The sequence below is a fragment of the Alexandromys fortis genome, unplaced genomic scaffold, assembly GCF_014885135.2.
Source record: "Alexandromys fortis isolate MF-2015 unplaced genomic scaffold, M_Fortis_MF-2015_v1.1 scaffold_186, whole genome shotgun sequence".
Classification (NCBI taxonomy): Eukaryota; Metazoa; Chordata; class Mammalia; order Rodentia; family Cricetidae; genus Alexandromys; species Alexandromys fortis.
In genome coordinates, this window is record NW_026068067.1 from 2,131,168 (window position 1) to 2,151,464 (window position 20,297).

General features: G+C 48.8%; 1 protein-coding gene across 6 annotated transcripts in view; it reads right to left on the minus strand.

Moving 5' to 3' along the window:
* Cacna1a (calcium voltage-gated channel subunit alpha1 A) overlaps positions 1 to 20,297 on the minus strand; it is a 265,280-nt gene that overhangs the window by 102,811 nt on the left and 142,172 nt on the right. For 4 of the 6 annotated variants that reach the window (XM_050120774.1, XM_050120773.1, XM_050120770.1 and 1 more), the window contains exons 5-8: positions 16,148 to 16,341; positions 6,168 to 6,271; positions 4,030 to 4,145; positions 594 to 651 (exon numbers count right to left, since the gene is read on the minus strand). In XM_050120774.1, the coding sequence (XP_049976731.1) occupies positions 594 to 651; positions 4,030 to 4,145; positions 6,168 to 6,271; positions 16,148 to 16,341 (472 nt within the window). The remainder of the gene's footprint in view (positions 1 to 593; positions 652 to 4,029; positions 4,146 to 6,167; positions 6,272 to 16,147; positions 16,342 to 20,297) is intronic. The other 2 variants (XM_050120775.1, XM_050120772.1) reach the window with 2 other exon arrangements.

Below are 20,297 nucleotides of genomic sequence, written 5' to 3' on the forward strand. Positions count from 1 at the left end.
CTCTCGTCCCCGTTGCGCGATCTGTCGCGCCCCCCCCCCCCCCCCCCCCCCGGCAGTGCGGCAGACGAATCCCAGAACTTTATGCATGTGCTCTGTCAGTCTAGCCAGGAGATGGGATTTTTCCTCATTATTAGTAACACTGGTGTGTGTGCACGTATGTGTGTGTGCACGTATGTGTGTGTGTGTGTGTGTTAGCTTGTGTGCATGAATGTGTGCACACACTTCTTTCTCTGCTTCTGCCATGTGGGTTCTGGGGATGGAACTCAGGCCACTAAGCTTGCACACAGACATCTTCATCCACTGAATCATCTCACCAGCCCTATTCTGTGCACTTTACAGAAGAGCGACACTGTGGACACACGGTTAAAGGAGAAAAGGGCAAGTCAGGAATGAACCTCCCCCTGCTCCCCACGAGGTTCTAAAATTCCTCCCAGAGGCCCATTCCTCAATAACTCAAACCTCCATGCACAGCCCAGTCTCACATCTCTTCCTGGCATGGCCTACTTATACCGGCTAGAACCAGTCACCCGTGCCCAGCCCCAGCTAACCCCACTCCCCTGGGACCCGCCTTCATGCTGGGCTCAGAGCAGTTACCATCAAAAGGGTGTCTCTGCTCCACGTCGGTTTCGTCTTCTGCAAGGATCACCTCTTCTGAGGAGAAAAGCAGAGTTAAGGTCCTTCCTGAAGGGCGTTCCAGATTGACCATCAAGGACGGACCCTGGCCACACTCACTGCCCCCGGCCAATGGTCCAGTCCAACCTGATCCAGGCAGCTCAGCTGCTTTTTGCATCCTGGCCCCACCTAGCAGAGGGTACAGTCGGCAGTACTTTGGATGTAATTTAGGCATAGGTGGACTCCACACTGTGGAACAGCGCTTTGGGGACGGGGCAGGTCCTTAAGTTACAGGATGTGTGTCCTTGGAAGGGACGTATGAGCTCTTTGCACAAGTCAGCTGTCAGGGTAAGCCTGCTCTTTGCCCATTTAACTTCCTTGTCTGCTGATGTTTATTAAGTCTAAGCTCCACCATGTCCAGCACAGACCTAGAGTCTTCTCTAGGCTGAGTTCCTTTAGAGCCATGACCTTGAACCTTAGTTCTGTGGTCAGACGTGAAACATTTGAGTCCCCAGACCCCAGATGGTGGTTGGTGTTTGGGAAGGTTGCTTGGAGGAAGCAAGTCACTGGGGGCGGGTCTTCCGGCTTACAGCCAAGCCCCACATCTTGTTCTGGCTCTGCTTGCTCGCTGAGTGTGAATGTCATGCAACCAGCCAGCCTACTGCTCCTGCCATCGTGCCTCCACCTCCTGCTGCCATGTCTACCCACCCTGACCGGCTCTATCACTTTGGAGCTGTGTGGAGCCAAAACAAAACCTTTGCCTCTTAGGTTGCTTTCATCACAGCAGGAAGAAAGTAAGAGACACTTAGTAACCACTGATGTTTACCTCTTCTGGTCAGCAGTCTGCCTTGGATACCATGTTATAACTACAACTAGGTTAATGTAACAGCATCGGCTAACCTCAGGCTACTGGCCCTGCTCAGCCTGGCCTGCCAGGGACACCAGTTTCTTCTGCTTCTGTTGGCTTCTATTCCAGGACCTCTGTATTTGCTCTTTCCCCTCTCTCAACCTCTCTCCTACTCAGCAACCCCAGAGTTCCCCTTTCACTTCCTATATGTCTGTGTTCAGATTTGTTTGTTCAGGGAGACCTTAGCTGTTAAGCTGACCCTAGCTGTCCCCTGCCACCTTGCCTTTTCTCTTCCCTACTCCTGTGTTTGAGACAGTCTCGCTGTGTAGCCCAGGCTGGCCTCCCACTCCTGATCCTCCCGTTTTACTGCCCCAGTGCTGAGACAAGGTGTTTCAGGATGCCTGGTCTTGCTTATTTTCCTTCTTTGCTCTTGGTGGTGGAGCTTGTCTCTCACTAGCCAGCAGCAGGGATCTGCCACATTCTCAGTGTGTACGACCACTGTGCATGGCACAGAGCAGGTGTCCTGTGTTTGCCTGGTAAATAAACACATGCCTACTGACGTGAGGTGCTACTCTGACCGGCTCAGCCTGGGTGTCTTACTGAATCCTCAGCAGCCCTGTGAATAGGTGGTCTGCTCCCCACAGGGACTGGTTCTGCTTCCACAGATTCACCCCAACACAGCCCCGAAACACTGAGACAAAAGTGCATCTATATGGAATATTAGTTTAAGACGTGTTGCATTCTTTTATGTTGCATTTGTTTAATCTGTAAGGCTATGTTATTTGCCTGTCTAAAACATTTGATTGGTCTAATAAAGAGCTGAACGGCCAATAGCTAGGCAGGAGGGAAATAGGTGGGGCTGCCAGGCAGAGAGAATAAATAGAAGGAGAAATCCAGGGAACAGAAGAAGCCAGGGAACAGAAGAAGCCAGGGAACAGAAGGGGCCAGCCACACAGCCAGCCACTCTGTCAGCCATGGAGGAAAGGGGAGAAAGGAATACAGAATAAAGAAAGGTAAAAAGCCCAGAGGCAAAATGCAAAAGAAGATAAATGGGTTAGTTTAAATTAGGAAAGCTGGCAAGAAACAAGCCATGCTAAGGCCAGGCATTCATAAGTAAGAATAAGTCTCCATGTATTTATTTGGCAGTTGGGTGGCAGGCTCCCAAAGAATAAAAAAGAAAGAAACAAACAAACCCAACAACATCTGTACCCAACGTTCACAGACATTTTTCTTGTCCTTCCCTAGCAATACACAACGGCCTAAGGCACTGGCTACTGTGAGTCCAAGACCCCATTGGAGGTGGCCTGAAGGCTACAGATATACTAGGTCATTCTGTAGGGCTCTGGGCATTTGCTGATTCTGGTGTCTGTGGGTTCGTGAAACCAAGCACCCAGACACCACTGGATTCCTTCACTATCACCACCTTCAGTTAACAGTTAAGGAAACAGAGTCATTGTAGAGGTACAGGGCTAAGAGGAGCTGGAGATGGGACATGCACCCATGTTTGATTTAAAACATGACTAGGATAAACCAGCTGTAGCAGAAGCAAGAGGATCAGGAGTTGATGGTCATCCTTGGCTAGTTTGAGACTAGTCTGGGCTACGTGAGCAACAAGCCCCTGTCTCAAAAGCAAACATACATGCATTTAATCCCAGCACTCTGGAGGCAGAGGCGGGTGGATCTCTGTGAACTCGAGGCCAGCCTGATCTACAGAGTGAGTTCCAGGACAGGCTCCAAAGCTACAGACAAACCCTGTCTTCAAACAAACAAACAAAAAAACCAACCAACTAACCAAACAGAAACAAGAGATGGTCTCTCTCTCTCTCTCTCTCTCTCTCTCTCTCTCTCTCTCTCGTTTGAAGGAGGTCTCACTATATAGCCCTGGCTAGCTTCTAACCTAACCTTCCTGTCTTAGCCTCATGTGATGGTTGGTTTTAATGTCACCTTTTCACAAATTAGAATCGTTTGAAATGGGAAGCCTTGTCTGAGGAATGGTTTCGTTTTATCTGGTGTGGTGTAGCAGCCCAGAGGGCAATGGCATGGCAGAGGAGGTTGTCTGGGTCTCTCTCAGAGGAGCCAATCTCTCCATTTGCTGCTGCTGATCCTTCCCTGGTATCAGAACCAGCCATTCCAGGCTTCTGTCACTGAGGACATGTGACTCTCCAGGTTTTTGGTACCAGATAGGGACTTCCAAGGCACCCAAGCCTGGAGATGGAGGAACTACTGTGTCCCTGGGCTTTGTAGTGTGGAGAACAAGCCAGTAACCAGTATTCTTCCATGGTGTCTGTTTCATCAATTCCTGCCTTGAACTTGTGCCCTTGACTTCCCTCAGGGGTGGGCTATAAAGAGTAAGCTAAGATCGACCCTTTTGGTCATAGTGTTTGCCAGAGCAAGAGCAAGTGAACCAGCAGCGCCTCCAATGCTGGGCTCCAGGTGGGCATCACAGGCCCTGCTCTGCAGCTGGCAACCTGAATCCTCTGTCTCCACCCAGCACCCTCCCTTAGACCCCTCCAAAGGGCAACTGCGATTCTGGGATGCCATCCCTGGACCCCAGGGTGAAAGGACCTAACCTGCTTTTGAGATCCACTCCATGTATCCATTGAGCTCACGTTCAATCTGCTGTTGTCTCCTGAGCTTCAGAAAAGCCCTCCGGTTCTCCACACGCTCCCTTTCTTTGGCAAACTCCCTACAGGATCACAAGGAAGCCAGAGGTTGGCAGTGATAGGGTTTGATCGGGAAACACCCGTCGACCATGGGCAGAGCCCTGGGATCCCCCCGCAGCACAACATAAACCTGGCATGGGAGCATGTGCCTGTTATCCCAGCCCTCAGAAGACGGAGGCAGGAGAATCACAAACCCAAGGTCATCATTCTGGGCTACAGGAGACCCTGTCTTAAAAACAGAAAACACTCTCTTGACTCCCCCAACAACACGGATTCTGTTGTTAGGAAAACTTTCAGAGGCCACGTGTGTTTGGGGATGTGGTGAAGGGCAGTGGTTCTCAACACGGAAGTCAGTCCTCTAGGAGGGCGTCCTAATCTTTCAGGGCTGGGAGCGTCTGACAGTGTACACATTTCCCGATGCTCCCATACATCTGAGCTTGAAGCTAAGCCAACTGCTGCTGCCACACACCAATTCCCTCTCTCAGAACACTCCTGCTAAACCCTTCCAGTCCGCTTGCTGTCAGCCGTTGTCCTTCCTGTTTGGCTCACAGGGCAGCCATCTTGAGACACCAACTATCTGTCAGCAAAAGTCTTGGATAAGGATGTCAGAGCGAAAACCTGGAGGAACCAGGGGTTGCTATTGGCAGCATCGGGCTGCATCATGTGCTCCCACAATTCTTTGCTGAGAAATAGGGAGTCTATTTATAATTTAGTTTTTTTTTAAAAAAGATTTATTTATTTATTATGTATACAGTGTTCTGTCTGTTTGTATGCTTGCTGGCCAGAAGAGAGCACCAGATCGCATTACACATGGCTGTGAGCCACTATGTGGTTGCTGGGAATTGAACCCAGGATCTCTGGAAGAGCAATCAGTGCTCTTAACTTCTGAGCCATCTCTCCAGCCCCTTAAGTTTTCTTTTTTTTAACTAAAGTAATTTTGGGGATATTTGTGTTAGAATGCATTCAACATACTTATTTATAATTTTTATTTACGTGTGTGTATGTATGTATTTACCACACTTGCACAGGTGCCCTTGGAGTCTAGAAGAGGATGTCAGATCCCCTACAGCTGGAGCTACGGGTGGTTACAAGCTGCCCAATGTGGATATCGAGAACTGAACTTGCTTGGGTCTTCTGCAACAGCAGTAATCACTCTTTTCTGGTTTAGATGTATGTGTTTGAGCGTTTTGCCTGCGGGTATGTGTGAGCATCAGGTATGTGCCTGGTGCCAGAGGAGGTCAGAATAGGGCATCAGACCCCTGGGAACCAAGCCCATGCCCTCAACTGTTGAATTATCTCTCTAGCCCCATACCTTTATTGAGACAGGGTTTCACTATGGTCTTGAATGCCCAGAGATGCACTTGCTGTTGCCGCCAGAGCACTGGGATCAAGGACGTGCGTCAACATGACCAGCCTATCCGTAAGCATGCTTGACTGCTGGTCTATCTCTTCAGTCCCAAGGAAAACACATGTTTGATTTTGTTATGTATTGTTTTGTTTTTATGAGACAGTGTCTCACTCTGTAACCCAACTTGGCCTGGGATGACTATGAAGTACATTTGTGGCGATTCTCCTGTCTCTACTTCCTGAGTGCTAGAATTACATGTGTGAGTCACTGCCCATAGCTTCATAGCTTGTTATTTATTTTCTTTTTTTAAGATTTATTTATTTGCATTTTGTGTGTATGGGTGTTTTGCTTGCATGTATGTCTGTGTACTATGTATATGTCTGGTACCTGAAGGTCAAAAAAAAGTTGTTGGATTCCCTGGAACTAGAGTTAAAGATGATTGTTAATGGCCATCTGGGTTCACTTAAGTCCTTTGGAAGAGCAGCTAGTGTTCTCAAACACTAAGCCATCTCTCCAGCTCCCCAAAGTATTGGTTTAATATATATAAAAAACCAACAGACAAGGAAACCCAGTAAGGGCTTCCTCAGTGATCGATCCTAGCAGTACACAATCTATACAGTGGGCTTGCTAATGAAACCAGGAAAGAAGTTTATTCCTTAGGAAGAGTGGGGTGGAGGGTGGAGCAGCAGAGACTTACCCAGATAGCACACCCAGCACAAGGTTCAGCATAAAAAAGGAGCCGATGATGATGAGGGGGATGAAGTACAACCAGTTCCAAGTGTTCCCTGAGGCATCGTTGCTCTGCAGAGTGCAAAGAGGGAAACCATGTGAGATGGGAGTGGGGCCCAGGTGGGACTGAGGAGGAGCAATAGGGTTAGCTTCACATCTCCTGTGATTGACTTGTGGGATCCTGGCACTCTGGAAGCCAAGTGGAGGATAAAGTTTAGATGGTGGGGAATATCATCAAGGTACCAGCAGGGGACAGAGCTCTCTCATGTCACACACAGTTCTCAAGGCATCTGGGAGCCAAGGTGATGCCTAAGAGGATTGTGGACCTGAGTGGGAAATGAGAAGAAAACACACACACACACACACACACACACACACACACACACACCACTGAAATGTAGAAAAGAATGAATCCCTGGATCCCACATGAGTCTTTACATAGTCACCATTTCCCCCTAGAGGAAGCATATGGTGACAGTCTCATAGTCTGGTGAATTCAGAGCCACAAGCCTGTTCCTCAAGTTTCTCTCCTTCACTTCCTGGAATGTGATGAGAATCACATGACAGAAAACTATCTCTAGGGAGTAGGAGTCCACAGATAGAATACTTCTGAAGTGGGGAACTGAAAACTGAAAGAGAATAGGGGAAAAGAAGATGAAAACAGAAAATGAAGAGGATGAAGAAAGGAGGGGGAATGGGATGAGAGGAAAAGGGGAGAGCTGGTTGCAGGGAATGACTGGTATGAACACTAAGTGAACATTTACTATGTGCGTGCCCTCCTCTAAACATATCACTTATATAATTCACTTGTATCTTCTTCACAAAACACTATATAACCACCATGTGCACTTTTACAACTGGAATGAAGGCTGAGAAAGACAACCAACAAGCCCAAAGTCACAGAGTGCCAGATGTGAGTTTTGAATGTCCAAATCTGTGGACCTGACCTGTGTCCTGGAGAAGATTCTCCTACAGTCTAGGGATAGAGGATCCTTCCAGTGGTTGATCACCTGTGGCACTTGGAAAATGTGAGTTCTTAAGTGTGGCTTTAAAAGCTCATCTTTAGAAGTAAGCACAAGTATTATAGGAAGAAAGCTAAAACAATAAAGGCTGATATTATAATCACTAGTGAGGCTATGGAGCAACTGGAACATTAAGGTCCTGCTGACACAAAGGAACTATAATATATTAGGGCCCTGTTGTAACAAAAGTCACAAATTGGATGGCTTTAAAATGGAAATTTATCTCACAGTTCTGTAGGGTAGAACTCTAAGGTCAATTTGTGGGCATGGTTGGTTCTTCTGAAGGCCGGGAGAGGACCTGTTTCCCATCTTTCTCCAGGCATCTGATACTTCTCTGGCCATCCTGTGTCACTCACTTCCAACTCTGCCTTCATCTTAGCATGGCATACTTCCTGTGTGTGTCTGACTATATTTATCCTTTCCATAAAGGCATCAGTCATATGGCTTAGGGACATCTACTGACCCCAATATAATAAATTACATATGCAGTGACTATTTCCAAATCAAGTCACATTTTGAGCTATTGGTGGTGGTGATAAGATTTTTACTATGGTTTGTTGTCATTGTTTGTGTCAGGGCTGAAACCTAGTGCCTGTGCATGTGACACAAGAACTCTAGGACTGAACCACACACCCAGACCTGTTGTTTGCTCAGGAAGGGTAGCATAATGTAGCCCAGGCTGCCCTCAGATTTCTGATCTTGCTGCCTGGGATGACAGTCATGCACCAACATACCAAGATAATATGTTTTGAAAGGACTGAGCTCTCTGAGAAATAGCAGTTTCTACTCAAACTGATGGGTGCATCACCAAGCCCTGGCCACGCCACTCCCAGATGGTTACCCAATGGAAATGTGAAGCTATGTTCACCTCAGACATGCACAAGAATGTTCACAGTGCACACCAGAAAGATGCCCCAAGCTGTGAACAATCTAGAACATTACCAGCAGGAGGCAGTATACAAGAGTGGAATTCGGATGACAGGCTGCCACAGGAACTATACAGCAATGCCAAGTGAAAATGTCCACACACAGACAGCACACACGTGTGACTCCTAGCCAGACACAGAATTACATGTTGTATAGCAATTTCTTCTGAGATAAAACCAGTGACTTCAGAGGGAGGTTTCTTAATAGACAGAGGATGTTCCTTTTTTTGGGGGGGGGTTGTTTTGTTTTGGACAGAGGATGTTCTAAGGGGAGGTGAAACAATCCACTTTGCAGAGATGCTCCTTAAATTCAGGAAGCAAACAACTCAAAATCTTCAGGAAGCCTCTGAAACTGACCAGATTCACTACGCCTCTCCCTCCCCAAGGGCTGCTGCTGGACTCTCAGACAAGACGAGCCTCCTGGAAGAAGTAGGGACCAGACACATTGCTTGAGAGATACTCACACCACTGAGCTACCTGAGAGAGTCTTCAACCTGTTGACCTGGTTGCAGGTGTGGTGCATTCCAAGTCTCCAGCTTTTGTGAGCTGCCACCATTGCTGGAGTGGACTTTGGTGATGCAGCTGTCTTTGAGTCATTTTGTTCTTTTAAGTAACCCCTCACACACAGTCCTGTAAGTAACCTCAGGAAAACTTACTGGATCACCACATGACTTTGGTGGTGTCCGTGCTTTGGTTCCCTATCTGAGGTGGGTGCGTCCCTCCTCAGATTCCTCCAGGAACAGTGCCACACAACAGCATGAAACACTCTGCAGCCAGACACATCACGGATGCAAGGGAAAAAGTGACCTGTGACCCCAGCTACACGGGAAGCTGAGGCAGGATGACTTGAGCACCGAGTGCAATGTCAACCCAGGCAGCACAGACTGTCGCAAAAGCTAACCACTTGCCTTTAATCCCAACCTAGTCTACATAGAGAATTCCAGGCAAGCCAGACGATAGTGAGGGCCCTTCTGAAAAGGGCTGAGAGTGTGGCTTAGAAGTAGAGCACTGACGTACATTAGACTCTGAGTTCCCTCTTCTACAATATGAGAAAAAGAATTAGCTACATTTATTGCTAATGTATTTACTCACATAATTAAAATAAAAAGTCACTTTTAGTCATGGCCACTGACAGGATTCTGGAGAAAATGAGTGTCTGAGACCCCCCTAGTCCACAGTCTGTGCTGCCAACCCCAGCACCCAGTGCTTTGTTCCGGAAAGACTCTGAAGGAAGAAAGAAGCCATTGGAATATGCTGGACAGAAGGCAGCACGGCTTTGTCCTCCTCTTGGCACGATGGGGCTGAGCTTCTTGTTCGAGTTCCTCAGGCTAAATATAGTGCTGGGAGCTAGAGCCAGCACCACCAGCAGGCAGCGAGAAGTAGGGCTCTGGGCTGTCACATGGGATGGCTCAGATGGGGACAGAGCAGGGTGGTGGAGGGGCGGGAAGGTAGCCTCTTTCCTCAGTTGCACTCGGCTGCACTGAACTCCCTGACAAGGGCTGTGTGACAGGTGTGGAGCTTTGGCCTATTGAAACCGACGAAAATCGTCTTGTGAACCCCAAGAAGGAGAGCACGACCATTTGTCCTCTCAGGTGGGAAACCCAAGTCCAGAGAGGCAAAACCACATGCTCACTGGCCTGCGGTTCATGGAGTCTCCCATGATCCCTAAGTGACTCCCAGACTCTCTGCAGGTGCTACCATATCAAGATCAAGTCGTCAGGGCAGGTCCTAATCTTGTGACCAACGTCCTTTCATAAAGAGGCAGGCAGGACAGAGAGACGGCCGTACAGAGAAGGATGAGGCAATGGGGAGGTGAAGGCGGGGATGAAGAGTGTCAGTGAGCGAAGACAGAAAGAAAGGATTCTATACAGGTGTCTGAAGGTTGCAGCCTGCCGACACCTTTGGAGTGAGGACAGGACAAATTTCTGTTGTTTTAAGTCACTCAGTTTATGGGAAGAAGGGACAGGGAAAGGACATGTCCTTTAGAGACAGCCCTGATGCCTGCTTTCTCACCTAGCTTCTGACTGGCAGTCTGTCCAGGTTTGAGTTCACCCATGGATGAACCCCACCCCCAGGAGGCCAGCACCCTGTCAGGTTCTCAGGGATGAACCCCACCCCCAGGAGGCCAGCACCCTGTCAGGTTCTTAGTGATGAACCCCCCAGGAGGCCAGCACCTTGTCAGGTTCCCAGTGATGACTCCCACCTCCCAGGAGGCCAGCACCCTCACGATCCACTTCTCAGGACCAATCCTCAACACAGCAGTTGTGAAAATGTTGCTGGGATAAAACCTCCCGACAGAGGCAACCCAAGGGCAAGTGTTCCAGCTCAAAGTTCAGCCCTGCAGTCCCGCCCAGTGGGGAAGTCAAGGCACCAGGAGGTAGGAGCAGCCAAGCTGCAGTCAGGAGCAGAGGGACGGGGCTGTGTTGGTTTTGTTTCTCCTTATACAGCGCAAGATCCCAGCCTAAGAAAGGCTTGTTCCCTTGGTAGTCACTGAGGTCCTTCTTCCTCAGCGGACCTCATTGAGATAGTCCCTCCTGAGCCCAGTGGTGGTGGTGCAAGGCTTTAATACCAGCATTTGGGAGGTGAGGGCAGGCAGATCTCTGTGAGTTGGAGGTCAGCCTGGTCTACAGGTGAGTTCTAGGACAGCCAGGACTACACAGAGAAACCCTGTCTCAAACAAACAAAAAACCAAAACAAACAAGCAAACAAGAGAAACAGGTGTGCCTAGGTGTGTCTCCAGGTGATTCCAGGTCCTGTGAAGTTGACAACACTCACCACAGGTCACGTTCTCGCACCCTGAAGTAACCCTCCCTCATTTGTGTTCCTGTATCTCCACATCTGTGCACCTGTGAGTAAGCTCAGTGAATTTGCTGGCTTGCCAAACTGGACTCTGGTGGGATCACTCCTCTAGCTCGCTATGGGTTCTCTATCTGGAGTGAACAGACCTCTGCTTACTTCCCTGGGAAAGGTTAACGGCGCCACATCACACAGGTGGGCAGCAAATGGTTTCCCCGTCATTCTGCTTTCCGACTGTTTTAATGCACGTCCCTTCGGGCGGCGTTCAGCACCCTGTCTCACGCAGATAGTAAGCAGCCACCTCTGACTCACGAGCAGTGCTGAGTCCTAGCGCGGCACTTAGTGAGCACTCGATAAATACTCTTCAGGCAAATTAATGGCTGAAGCCCAGAGAATCCTTAGATGCCTTCTGCCTTCTGGTTTATTTCCCTCTTTTTTTTTTTTTTTTTTTTTTTTGAGCCTAGTTCATTAAGGAAAAAAAAAAAAAGCCACAGAGAAGATATAAGAAAAAAAAAAACCTCCTCAATTTAAGAAGACAATCAACTCCAATTTCTGAGATAAAGATGAGGTGGATTTGACCGGTAGAGCCAAGGTTTGGCTGTGACCTTGGAGGCCACGGGCCCCAGTTTGTACTTGTCAACAGGCAGATTCTCAGTGGTTGTTACTCTGGGGCCATCCTGTGAGCTGTCACCACCACTGTTTCCTGAGTTCCCTCTCTTACCTTCACGTGCCCCTCCACCTCCTGTGCAGCTTCAGTGCTGCTCAAAAAGACCAGGGCAGTCCTGCCTCAGGGCTTCTGTCTTGGCTGTTCCACCTGCCTGGGCTGGCCTTCTAAGAAGACCTGCGGGCGACCCTCACTTCTGTTAGTCTTCTCAGGAGGAGACTACCCACCTGTCCCTTAGGTAGTCTGTGACCCTTGACTGCCTCACTGCCCTAAACTATCTCAAATGCACCGCATCTACAAGTTTTCTTTAGTATGTGTGTGTATGCATGCTCATGTGTGTGTATGCATGCTCATGTGTGTGTATGCATGCTCATGTGTGTGTGTGCATGCTCATGTGTGTGTATGCATGCTCATGTGTGTGTCGGGTGAGGGAAGCCACGGCTCCAGTTCCTTTGAGATAGGATCTCTTACTGGTCTTGGCCTTGTTCCAGTAGGTAAGGCTAGCCCCATGGATGCTCATCTCTGCTTCCACAGAGCTGGGGTTACAGGCATGCAGCACCTTGCCTGGGAACTCAGGCCTTCCTGCTGGCAAGACAAATGTCTCCTGACTGACTCAGGTTCTAAAGAGTGCAGGTCGGACTGGTGTGCAGCCCCGTTCTGTCTGTATGAGCCACACGGAACATAAAATAGTCTGTGCCCACTGTCTTTGATCTAACAGTCACTTCACCCACTAGAAGGGCAACTCCTCAGTGTCTGAAATGTCACGACACAGGAGGTGTCGCCAATACACACGCATATGGTAGGCACTCACAGGGCGCTGCATGTAGTAGGTATTCAATCATCGCTTGTTGGATGAATGAGTGCTTGGCAGTCCCCCAGAGTCACCTGATTTGAAATGAGACAAGTATCTGTGAATGAGAAAAGGCTTAGGCCACAGATTCATCCCCACTGTTTGTGATCATTATTTAAGAGGTGTGAGATTATTAACAGACAGCCAAACGGTTTTGCTGCTTCTTCACTGACATTAACCAAAGGAAAGGAAGGGAGAAAAAGAGGCTCATGAGGAGAAGCACAGAGAGGAGGAAGGAGAGAAAAGAGGGAGGAGGGGAGAAGAAAAAGGAGGAGACAGAGAATGTAACATAAATTAATGAACGAAAGAAACTATGGGCATAAGACAAAGAGGGGCTGGCGGCAAAGAATAGTGACCTGTGTTGGATTAGAATTATTCTGTTTTGTTGAAATTGTCTGGGAGACTCAGGAGACTAATCTCTCACTGGGAAGCCTCAGTTTCTTATCTGGAAGATGGTACCCAAAACAGAAAGAGCACATCTTCACACAGGGCTGTTTGTTTTCTCCCTGGGACAGGGTCTCACTCTGTAGCTTTGGCTGGCCTGCAGCTACTGTGTGGGAAAGACTGGTATCAAATTCACAGAAATCCACCTGCCTCTGCTTCCTGGGCACAGCACATTAAAAAAACGATTTGTTTATTTATTTGCCTACATGTATGTCTGTGAGGTTGTCAGACCCCTGGAACTGGAGTTACAGGCAGTTTGTAAGCCACCTGATATCAGTTCTGGGAACTGAACTCAGGTCCTCAGGAAGAACAGTATGTGCTCTTAATCACTAAGTCATCTTTTCTGCCCCAAATACAAGGCTGTTTTCGAATCTCTTATTTTGGGCAGCAAGATGGTGTTAGGTTGAGTCAAACATGGAGGTTGAGGATTTTAGTTACTTGCTAAACTATCACTTTCTGACCACATCAACTGCAGGTGCCACTGTGAGAGCCACTAAGTCTCAGAGTGCTACACAAGGCTTTTGAAACTTGGCACCGCCATGAAACCACGAGACTTATGTGACCCAGTGTGGGCTATCAATACTCCATAACAGTTTTAGATAAAATCTATCTATCTATCTATCTATCTATCTATCTATCTATCTATCTATCTATCTTCTTCATCATCATCATCATCATCATCATCATCATCATCATCATCATCATGATTATTATGTGTTCTCTCAGAGGTCAGAAGAGGACTCAGATCCCCTAGAGCCGGAGCCAGAGTTAATAGGGAGTTGTGAGCTATTCAGTGTGAGTACTGGAAACAGAATCCAGGTTCTCTCCAAGAACACTATGCAGTTTTAACTTCTGAGTTATCTCTCACCTTCTTTGGTCTTGTATTGAGATAGTGTCTTCCTAAGTAGCCCAGCCTGATCTCAAAGTCTCGACCTCCCGTCTTGGCCTCCCTAGTGCCCAGATGACAGCTCTGTGCCACCACACCCAACCCACAAATCTGCTTTAAAAATAGTTTATAAGAATTGCAATATACTTGATTATGTCCTTCATCTTGCTGTATGTATATGTGCATGCATGACTGTATATGCATGTGTGTGCATGTATTTGTATGTGTGTGCATGTATTGTATGTATATACTTCTATGTGTACATATCCATGTGTATGTTTATTTTTGCCTATGTGTATTATGTATGTATGTATGTATGTGCATACATGTCTGCATTTGAGAATTACATGCATGTGTACATGCATTTGTGTGTGCATGCATGTGTAGGTCACAGGACAACTTTGGGTGTTGTTCCACAGCTTTTCACATGGATTCTGTGGGTCAACCTCAAGTTCTCATACTGTGTAGCAAGTACATTCTCATCTGAGCCATCTCCCCACCCTCATCCCATTTTTTAAAAAAGCTACCCTATAAATAAATTTAGCTTTTGACCCTGTAATCCCACTTTGGGGCCATAGACTCCATCTGCATTTACAAAAGCATGAAAAACCCACAGTGAAACGGTGCTCATGGCACCACAGTACCTGACCTTCGGTGGTGGGCATCCAGACATGCCTCTCTAAAGGACCGAGCATATAAACTATGGGCAGCAACACAATGCAATTCTATGCTGCTATACAAAGAATATGAACTCTGTCTTGTCACAAAGACCATTCTAGAATTTATTGCTATGAGGAGTGATGGAAAAAGTGTAGAGTGTGACCCTATGGCGCTAAGATGAGCAATACAGATTTTTAAAAATGTCTGTGTAGTGTGCATGCGATGTGTGTATGCACAAGTCTCTGCCCATGTGTGCAATGTGTGTATGCACAAGTCTCTGCCAATGTGTGCAATGTGTGTATGCACAAGTCTCTGCCTCTGTGTGCAATGTGTGTATGCACAAGTCTCTGCCTCTGTGTGCAATGTGTGTATGCACAAGTCTCTGCCCATGTGTGCAATGTGTGTATGCACAAGTTTCATGCCTATGTGTGCATGCAGAGGCTGTGGGCTGACACTGAGTGCATGCTAATATTGAACAGGGTCTCTCACTTGAACCTGGTTAATGTAGCTTTGGTTAGTCTAGCTGACCAGCTTGCCTAGGGACCCCATCTCTGCCTCTAGAGCCCTCCAGTTACTGGCAGGTCACCACACATGTGAGAATTCACACTTGTCAGACAAGTGCTTTCTCTACGGAACCATCTCCCAGCCCGAGAGATAGATTTGGTTCTTCTTGTGCAGTTGGTCCTCCATATCTGTGGTCAGAAATCAACACACATCTGCAATGAGCGCACTCAGCACCCCTTGCCCATGCTCCTGAGCTACATAGCATGAATCACGTCCGCAGCACCAATGCAGCAAAGGCTGGCTCACCATGGTTTAGAGAACATGGGGTAGGTATTCAGGTTTCACCCCATTTCACACAGGGAATGGAAGCAGCCCTGGACCACGGTATCAGAGGAGCCATGCAACCAATGACCACGGCCGCTGAGGGATGACTGCATTGGTGTAAACGGGCAGTGGGAAGATGTGTCAAGACACAGAAGGGCCCATGGTGAGGGACAGTGACTAAGCAGAAGGTACGCAGGGCAGGACAGGTGCCTTTTCGGATCTGGCTGTGAAGTGGCCACTTTCCAACTGTACCCGTTTCAAAGTGACTAAATCAAATACATCCTGCGCTTCTAGAATCTGGGTGTCTGTCATGCATTGCGGAGGGGTGAGCCAGCCATGGTCTGTGACCATGTCCTGTTGCTTCTCTCCTGGCTGTCCACAGTTCTGTCCTGCCAGTGGCTTGTGTAGATCTGTGCAAAGTCCAGTGTGTGTGCCCACCAGGTTCCAGCCACATTTGTGCTGGTGGCTGCCTACTGGGGAAAGGGGAGACTTTAACCTACATGGAAGGATCTCACAGAAATGCATGGATTTGAGCTTAGATAAAGGATTCCAGGTAACTTAGCATGGACACCAACATCCTCACAGTCACCCCCTGGGTCCCATGTACTCCATATGTCATGGGAAGGGATGCCTGGCGCTGGATGGCATTGCCCAGGCGGGAAGGTCCCACTCACGCTGAGTTCAGGCTCGCACACAGAAAGCCTATTTAACAAGCGCTGGCCGAGGCACCATTAAGGAGTACTCTCTCTACGTCATCTAGACTTCCACAGCTCAGGAATTTATAAAGGCCTGGACTCACGCCGCCCAGAAGGGTGTGGAACTCACCCCAGGGCTCCCTCCCCACGCCGCCTGTGTGCCCCAGCAGCGCTTACATTGTAGAGGAGATCAGTCCAGCCTTCCATGGTGATGCACTGGAAAACAGTGAGCACAGCGAACAGGATGTTGTCGAACTGAGTGATGCCGTTGTTGGGCCCTTCCCAGTACGGCTGACATTTGGTCCCGTTGGGGCAGGTGCGGGCGGGCTCCTCGGTCCCACACGGAGCTGGAGACTCACTCTGGATGTCGTCTAGAAAGGGGACAGTGGAGAGTAAGAGGGAGGAGTCGGAAGAACCGACTGATGACAGAAAAGCGGTGACCGGGACGAAATATCAGTGTCCAGATGTAGATCCCTTAGTTCCTATCTGCAGCACCCGATTCTTCAGCTCCTGGAACTCGCTCTGTAGACCAGGCTGGCCTCAGACTCAGAGATTCACCTGCCTCTGCCTCCTGAATGCTGGAATTAAAGGTGTGCGCCCCCACCCCTGGTTCCTGTCTTTTCTGAACCTGCTGAAATGGAGCCATTTTCTTGAAGGCTATAAATTGTCCTTCAAGTGCAGTTCTGACTGCAACTCAGAAACACTGTCATGGTTATTAATTATTATTGTAAAATATTCCCTGTGGTGGTTTTAACGGGAATGGCTCCCACAGACTCATCTTCGAATGCTTGGCCCCCAGGACTGGCACTATTAGGGGGTGTGGCCTTGCTGGAGGAAGTGTGTCAATGATGGGCTCTGAGGTTTTAGAAGCTCAAGCCAGGTCCAGGAGCTCTCTCTTCCTGCTGTCTGCCCATGCAGATGTAGAATTCTTGGCTCCTTCTCCGGCACCATGTCTGCCTCCACACCGCCATGCTCCTGCCACAATTATAATGAACTGAACTTCTGAACTGTAAACTAGCCTCAATTAAATGTTTTATTTATGCTGGATGGTGGTGGTGCACGCCTTTAATCCCAGTACTTGGGAGGTAGGAACAGGCGGATCTCTGTGAGTTTGAGGCCTGCCTGGTTTACAAGAGCTAGTTCCAGGACAGGCTCCAAAGCTACAGAGAAATCCCATCTCAAAACCCACCCCCCCAAAAAAAACCCCAAAAGTTTTATTTATAAGAATCGCCATGGTCATGGTGTCTTGTCACAGTAACTGAAACCCTAAGACAGTCCCCAATTTCCATTACTATTTCTCTTTTGACCCTTGACCCATGGGTAACTAATAAATATTTCTCTGGAAAAATAAATGAGGGAGAGGGGAAGAAAAAGAGAGAGGTGATTTCCCATGTATTTATCATTGGTGTCACTGGTTGCCACACTGAGTGACTCCGGGACAGCCTTGCTCACGTCCACCACCCACACACACTCAGACCACTCGCTAGATTCCCCAACAACAGACAGTTTCCTGCGCAAACAAGAAGCATGCCTCTTGGTTTCCAAACGCTGTGGCGCTTTCTTTCTGGGCTTGATCGGCAGCCCTGTGAGCCGGCATTCTATGCTGCAGTCTACGTAGTCACTAGCTACCGGGATGTGTTCTGTGATCCACAGCACGGTCAGATCAGGGCACCATGGAATGAATGTCATCTGGGAGACTTCTAGAGCCTCGCTGACTGCTTTTCTTCATGACATGCACAGGGTTCTGGGGTGGGGGACAGGTACACATGGGTCCTACCCTCACCTGAGGGTAGGAACAGAACGGAGCTTTCTCCCCCAGTACCAGGAGATACATTGTGACATGTCAGGAGTGTCAGGGGATACTATTTAACACTGTGGGGAAGACAGCCTGAAGGGGAGGAACAAGCAGAACAAGCCACACGAATTCTTTGGCATTGAAGTGAATGGGGAGGGGCTGGACACCTGGCTCAACCTGGCCACAAACTCACTGCGTACTCTTGGAAATCCTCCTGCCTCAACTTCCCCAGAACTAGGACAGCTCGCTTGAGAAGGCTTGAGAACAACAGATGACATGCTTGAAAAGAAAACTAACAGCCAAGAGTATAAAAATCAAGTTTCTCTCAACAGACACCCGTTTCCTGTGTGCAGCTGGCTTTACTGCACCCACTCCAACTGCCATGCAGGGAAGGGGACCGAACGTAGCCCCCTGCTACATGGAGACATCCTGTCAACGATGAAGAACATGTCAGGGGCGGAGGAGGCTCACACCTGTGACCCCAGCACCCAGGATGCCAGGATGTCGGAAGATGACTGGTTTCAGGCTAGCCTGGGCTATACAATAAGATTGATTGTCTTAAAACAAGACGAAGACCAAAACCAACCAAAAAACAAAACAAAAACCCAGCACAGTGTGAAGTAAACAAAGGCAGCCAAAGGCCTTGCTTGCAGTTTCAATATCTAGGCTGACCCCACAGTGGACTCACACACAGTGAGGAGATGAAACCATTGAAGCTTAAGGCTCAGGGTTCCACAGGGGCCCCCGGGAACATCACCTGTGTATCTCTGCCCCACTTCCAGTCCAAATCTGGTTCACATGAAGCCTCCTGTGATCACCTGGTTAATTCTGGTGTCCCCACTTCCTCAGGCCTCTGGCAGCCCCCCAACGTTCCCGTGAGTGGGCAGCACAGAGACAACTGCACATCAGCCTCCTTGCCTAGAATGTGTGCGATTCAGGGTCTGGTTCATCCAGGATTCTGGGAACTCTTAGAAAACAGGAAGCATTTCGCTTTGTCTTGGAGTCTGTGAATGTGTGGGATGGCAGTGGGTGACAGGAAGTGGGCTCCCCGAGCCTGTGGCTGGGAACCACCTATCTTTAGCAACATCATCCAGAGGTGTGCTCGACCCCAGCCCCCTCAAACTTAGTCGTCGACGCCAAGCACTCCCCGGGTTGAGTCGAGAAACAGCCATCCGGAGTCGGAGAAATTCAGCTATAAATATATTTTAAAATTAGCCTGCTGCCGGGGCGTCTGTGTATATCTGTCTCTTACTCACACATCTCACAGTCTTAATTGGGAGCTCTCTGGATCGCCTCCCGAATCCAGGCTGCTGCCCTCCATGGCTCCACCTACATTAGTCCCCCCACAACCCCACTGGGACCCCAGCCAGCCAGTCCTGGATGGGAAAACAAAACAAAAACAAAAACACCCCGGACACATCCCACAGCCTAAGCCCCTACATCCTAAGTTAGGGTTTTTCTGTTTGGGGCTGAGAGACACTTTCTGTGTCTTCTGCCTGGGTGAGACCAGGTGCAGAAATAGATCTGCTTCAATTAACACCTTCTTCATTGGAGAAAGAAATAATTAGGCCATTCTGTATCGAGCAAACTTCACAAGCCCAGGGGAGAAGAAGCAGGAGAAAGAAGAAGCAAAGTCCCAGCTTCTAGAACAACCTTTCCAGTGGGGACCCGGCCAGGACATCATCCTCTGTGGATCTGCTGGGGTCAGTTGGTGCAGCTGGTATGAGACCACTTCTGCACACACCACGCTTCCTTGGCTGCCTTTCCCAACAAGGCCCCACACCTCTTTGCCCATGAGTTTCCTCTTACTCTGGTTATGGAGACCCAGACTCCCTGCTCTGGAGCAGATGGTCCAAGTACTGAAACACAGGTACCCCTTTTGTTTGAGTCTCCTTGGTTCTGGGGCATTCAGGCAGCTCGAGTTTGGGGAGTCTAGGATTGAACTGGAAATGCATCTGGAAGGGCCTGCACCTCCAAATGTGAATGCAGCATGTGCCTTCCACATTGCTGATCAGAACTGAGCCCCAAGTGCACCTCCATGCTGGACTCTGTGGGCCCAAATCACACCGCAGCTCCCTCTGGACTCAGTCTCCCAATAGTTAGCTAAAGCATGAAGGGGCCTTGGGCAGGCAGCACCTGCTGGGTGCTGGGTTCTGACTGGATGAAACAGGATCCTATCAGAGGCGGGGATCCCACGGCCTGCGGACCTGTCTGTCAGGTGCTGGGTTCTGAAGGAGCTGGGAAGGACCCTCCCTTGTTCGTACTCTTTTTTTTTTTTTTTTGGTTTTTCGAGACAGGGTTTCTCCGTGGCTTTGGAGCCTGTCCTGGAACTAGCTCTGTAGACCAGGCTGGTCTCGAACTCACNTTTTTTGGTTTTTCGAGACAGGGTTTCTCCGTGGCTTTGGAGCCTGTCCTGGAACTAGCTCTGTAGACCAGGCTGGTCTCGAACTCACAGAGATCCGCCTACCTCTGTCTCCTGAGTGCTGGGATTAAAGGCGTGCGCCACCATCGCCTGGCACTGTTATCTAGCTC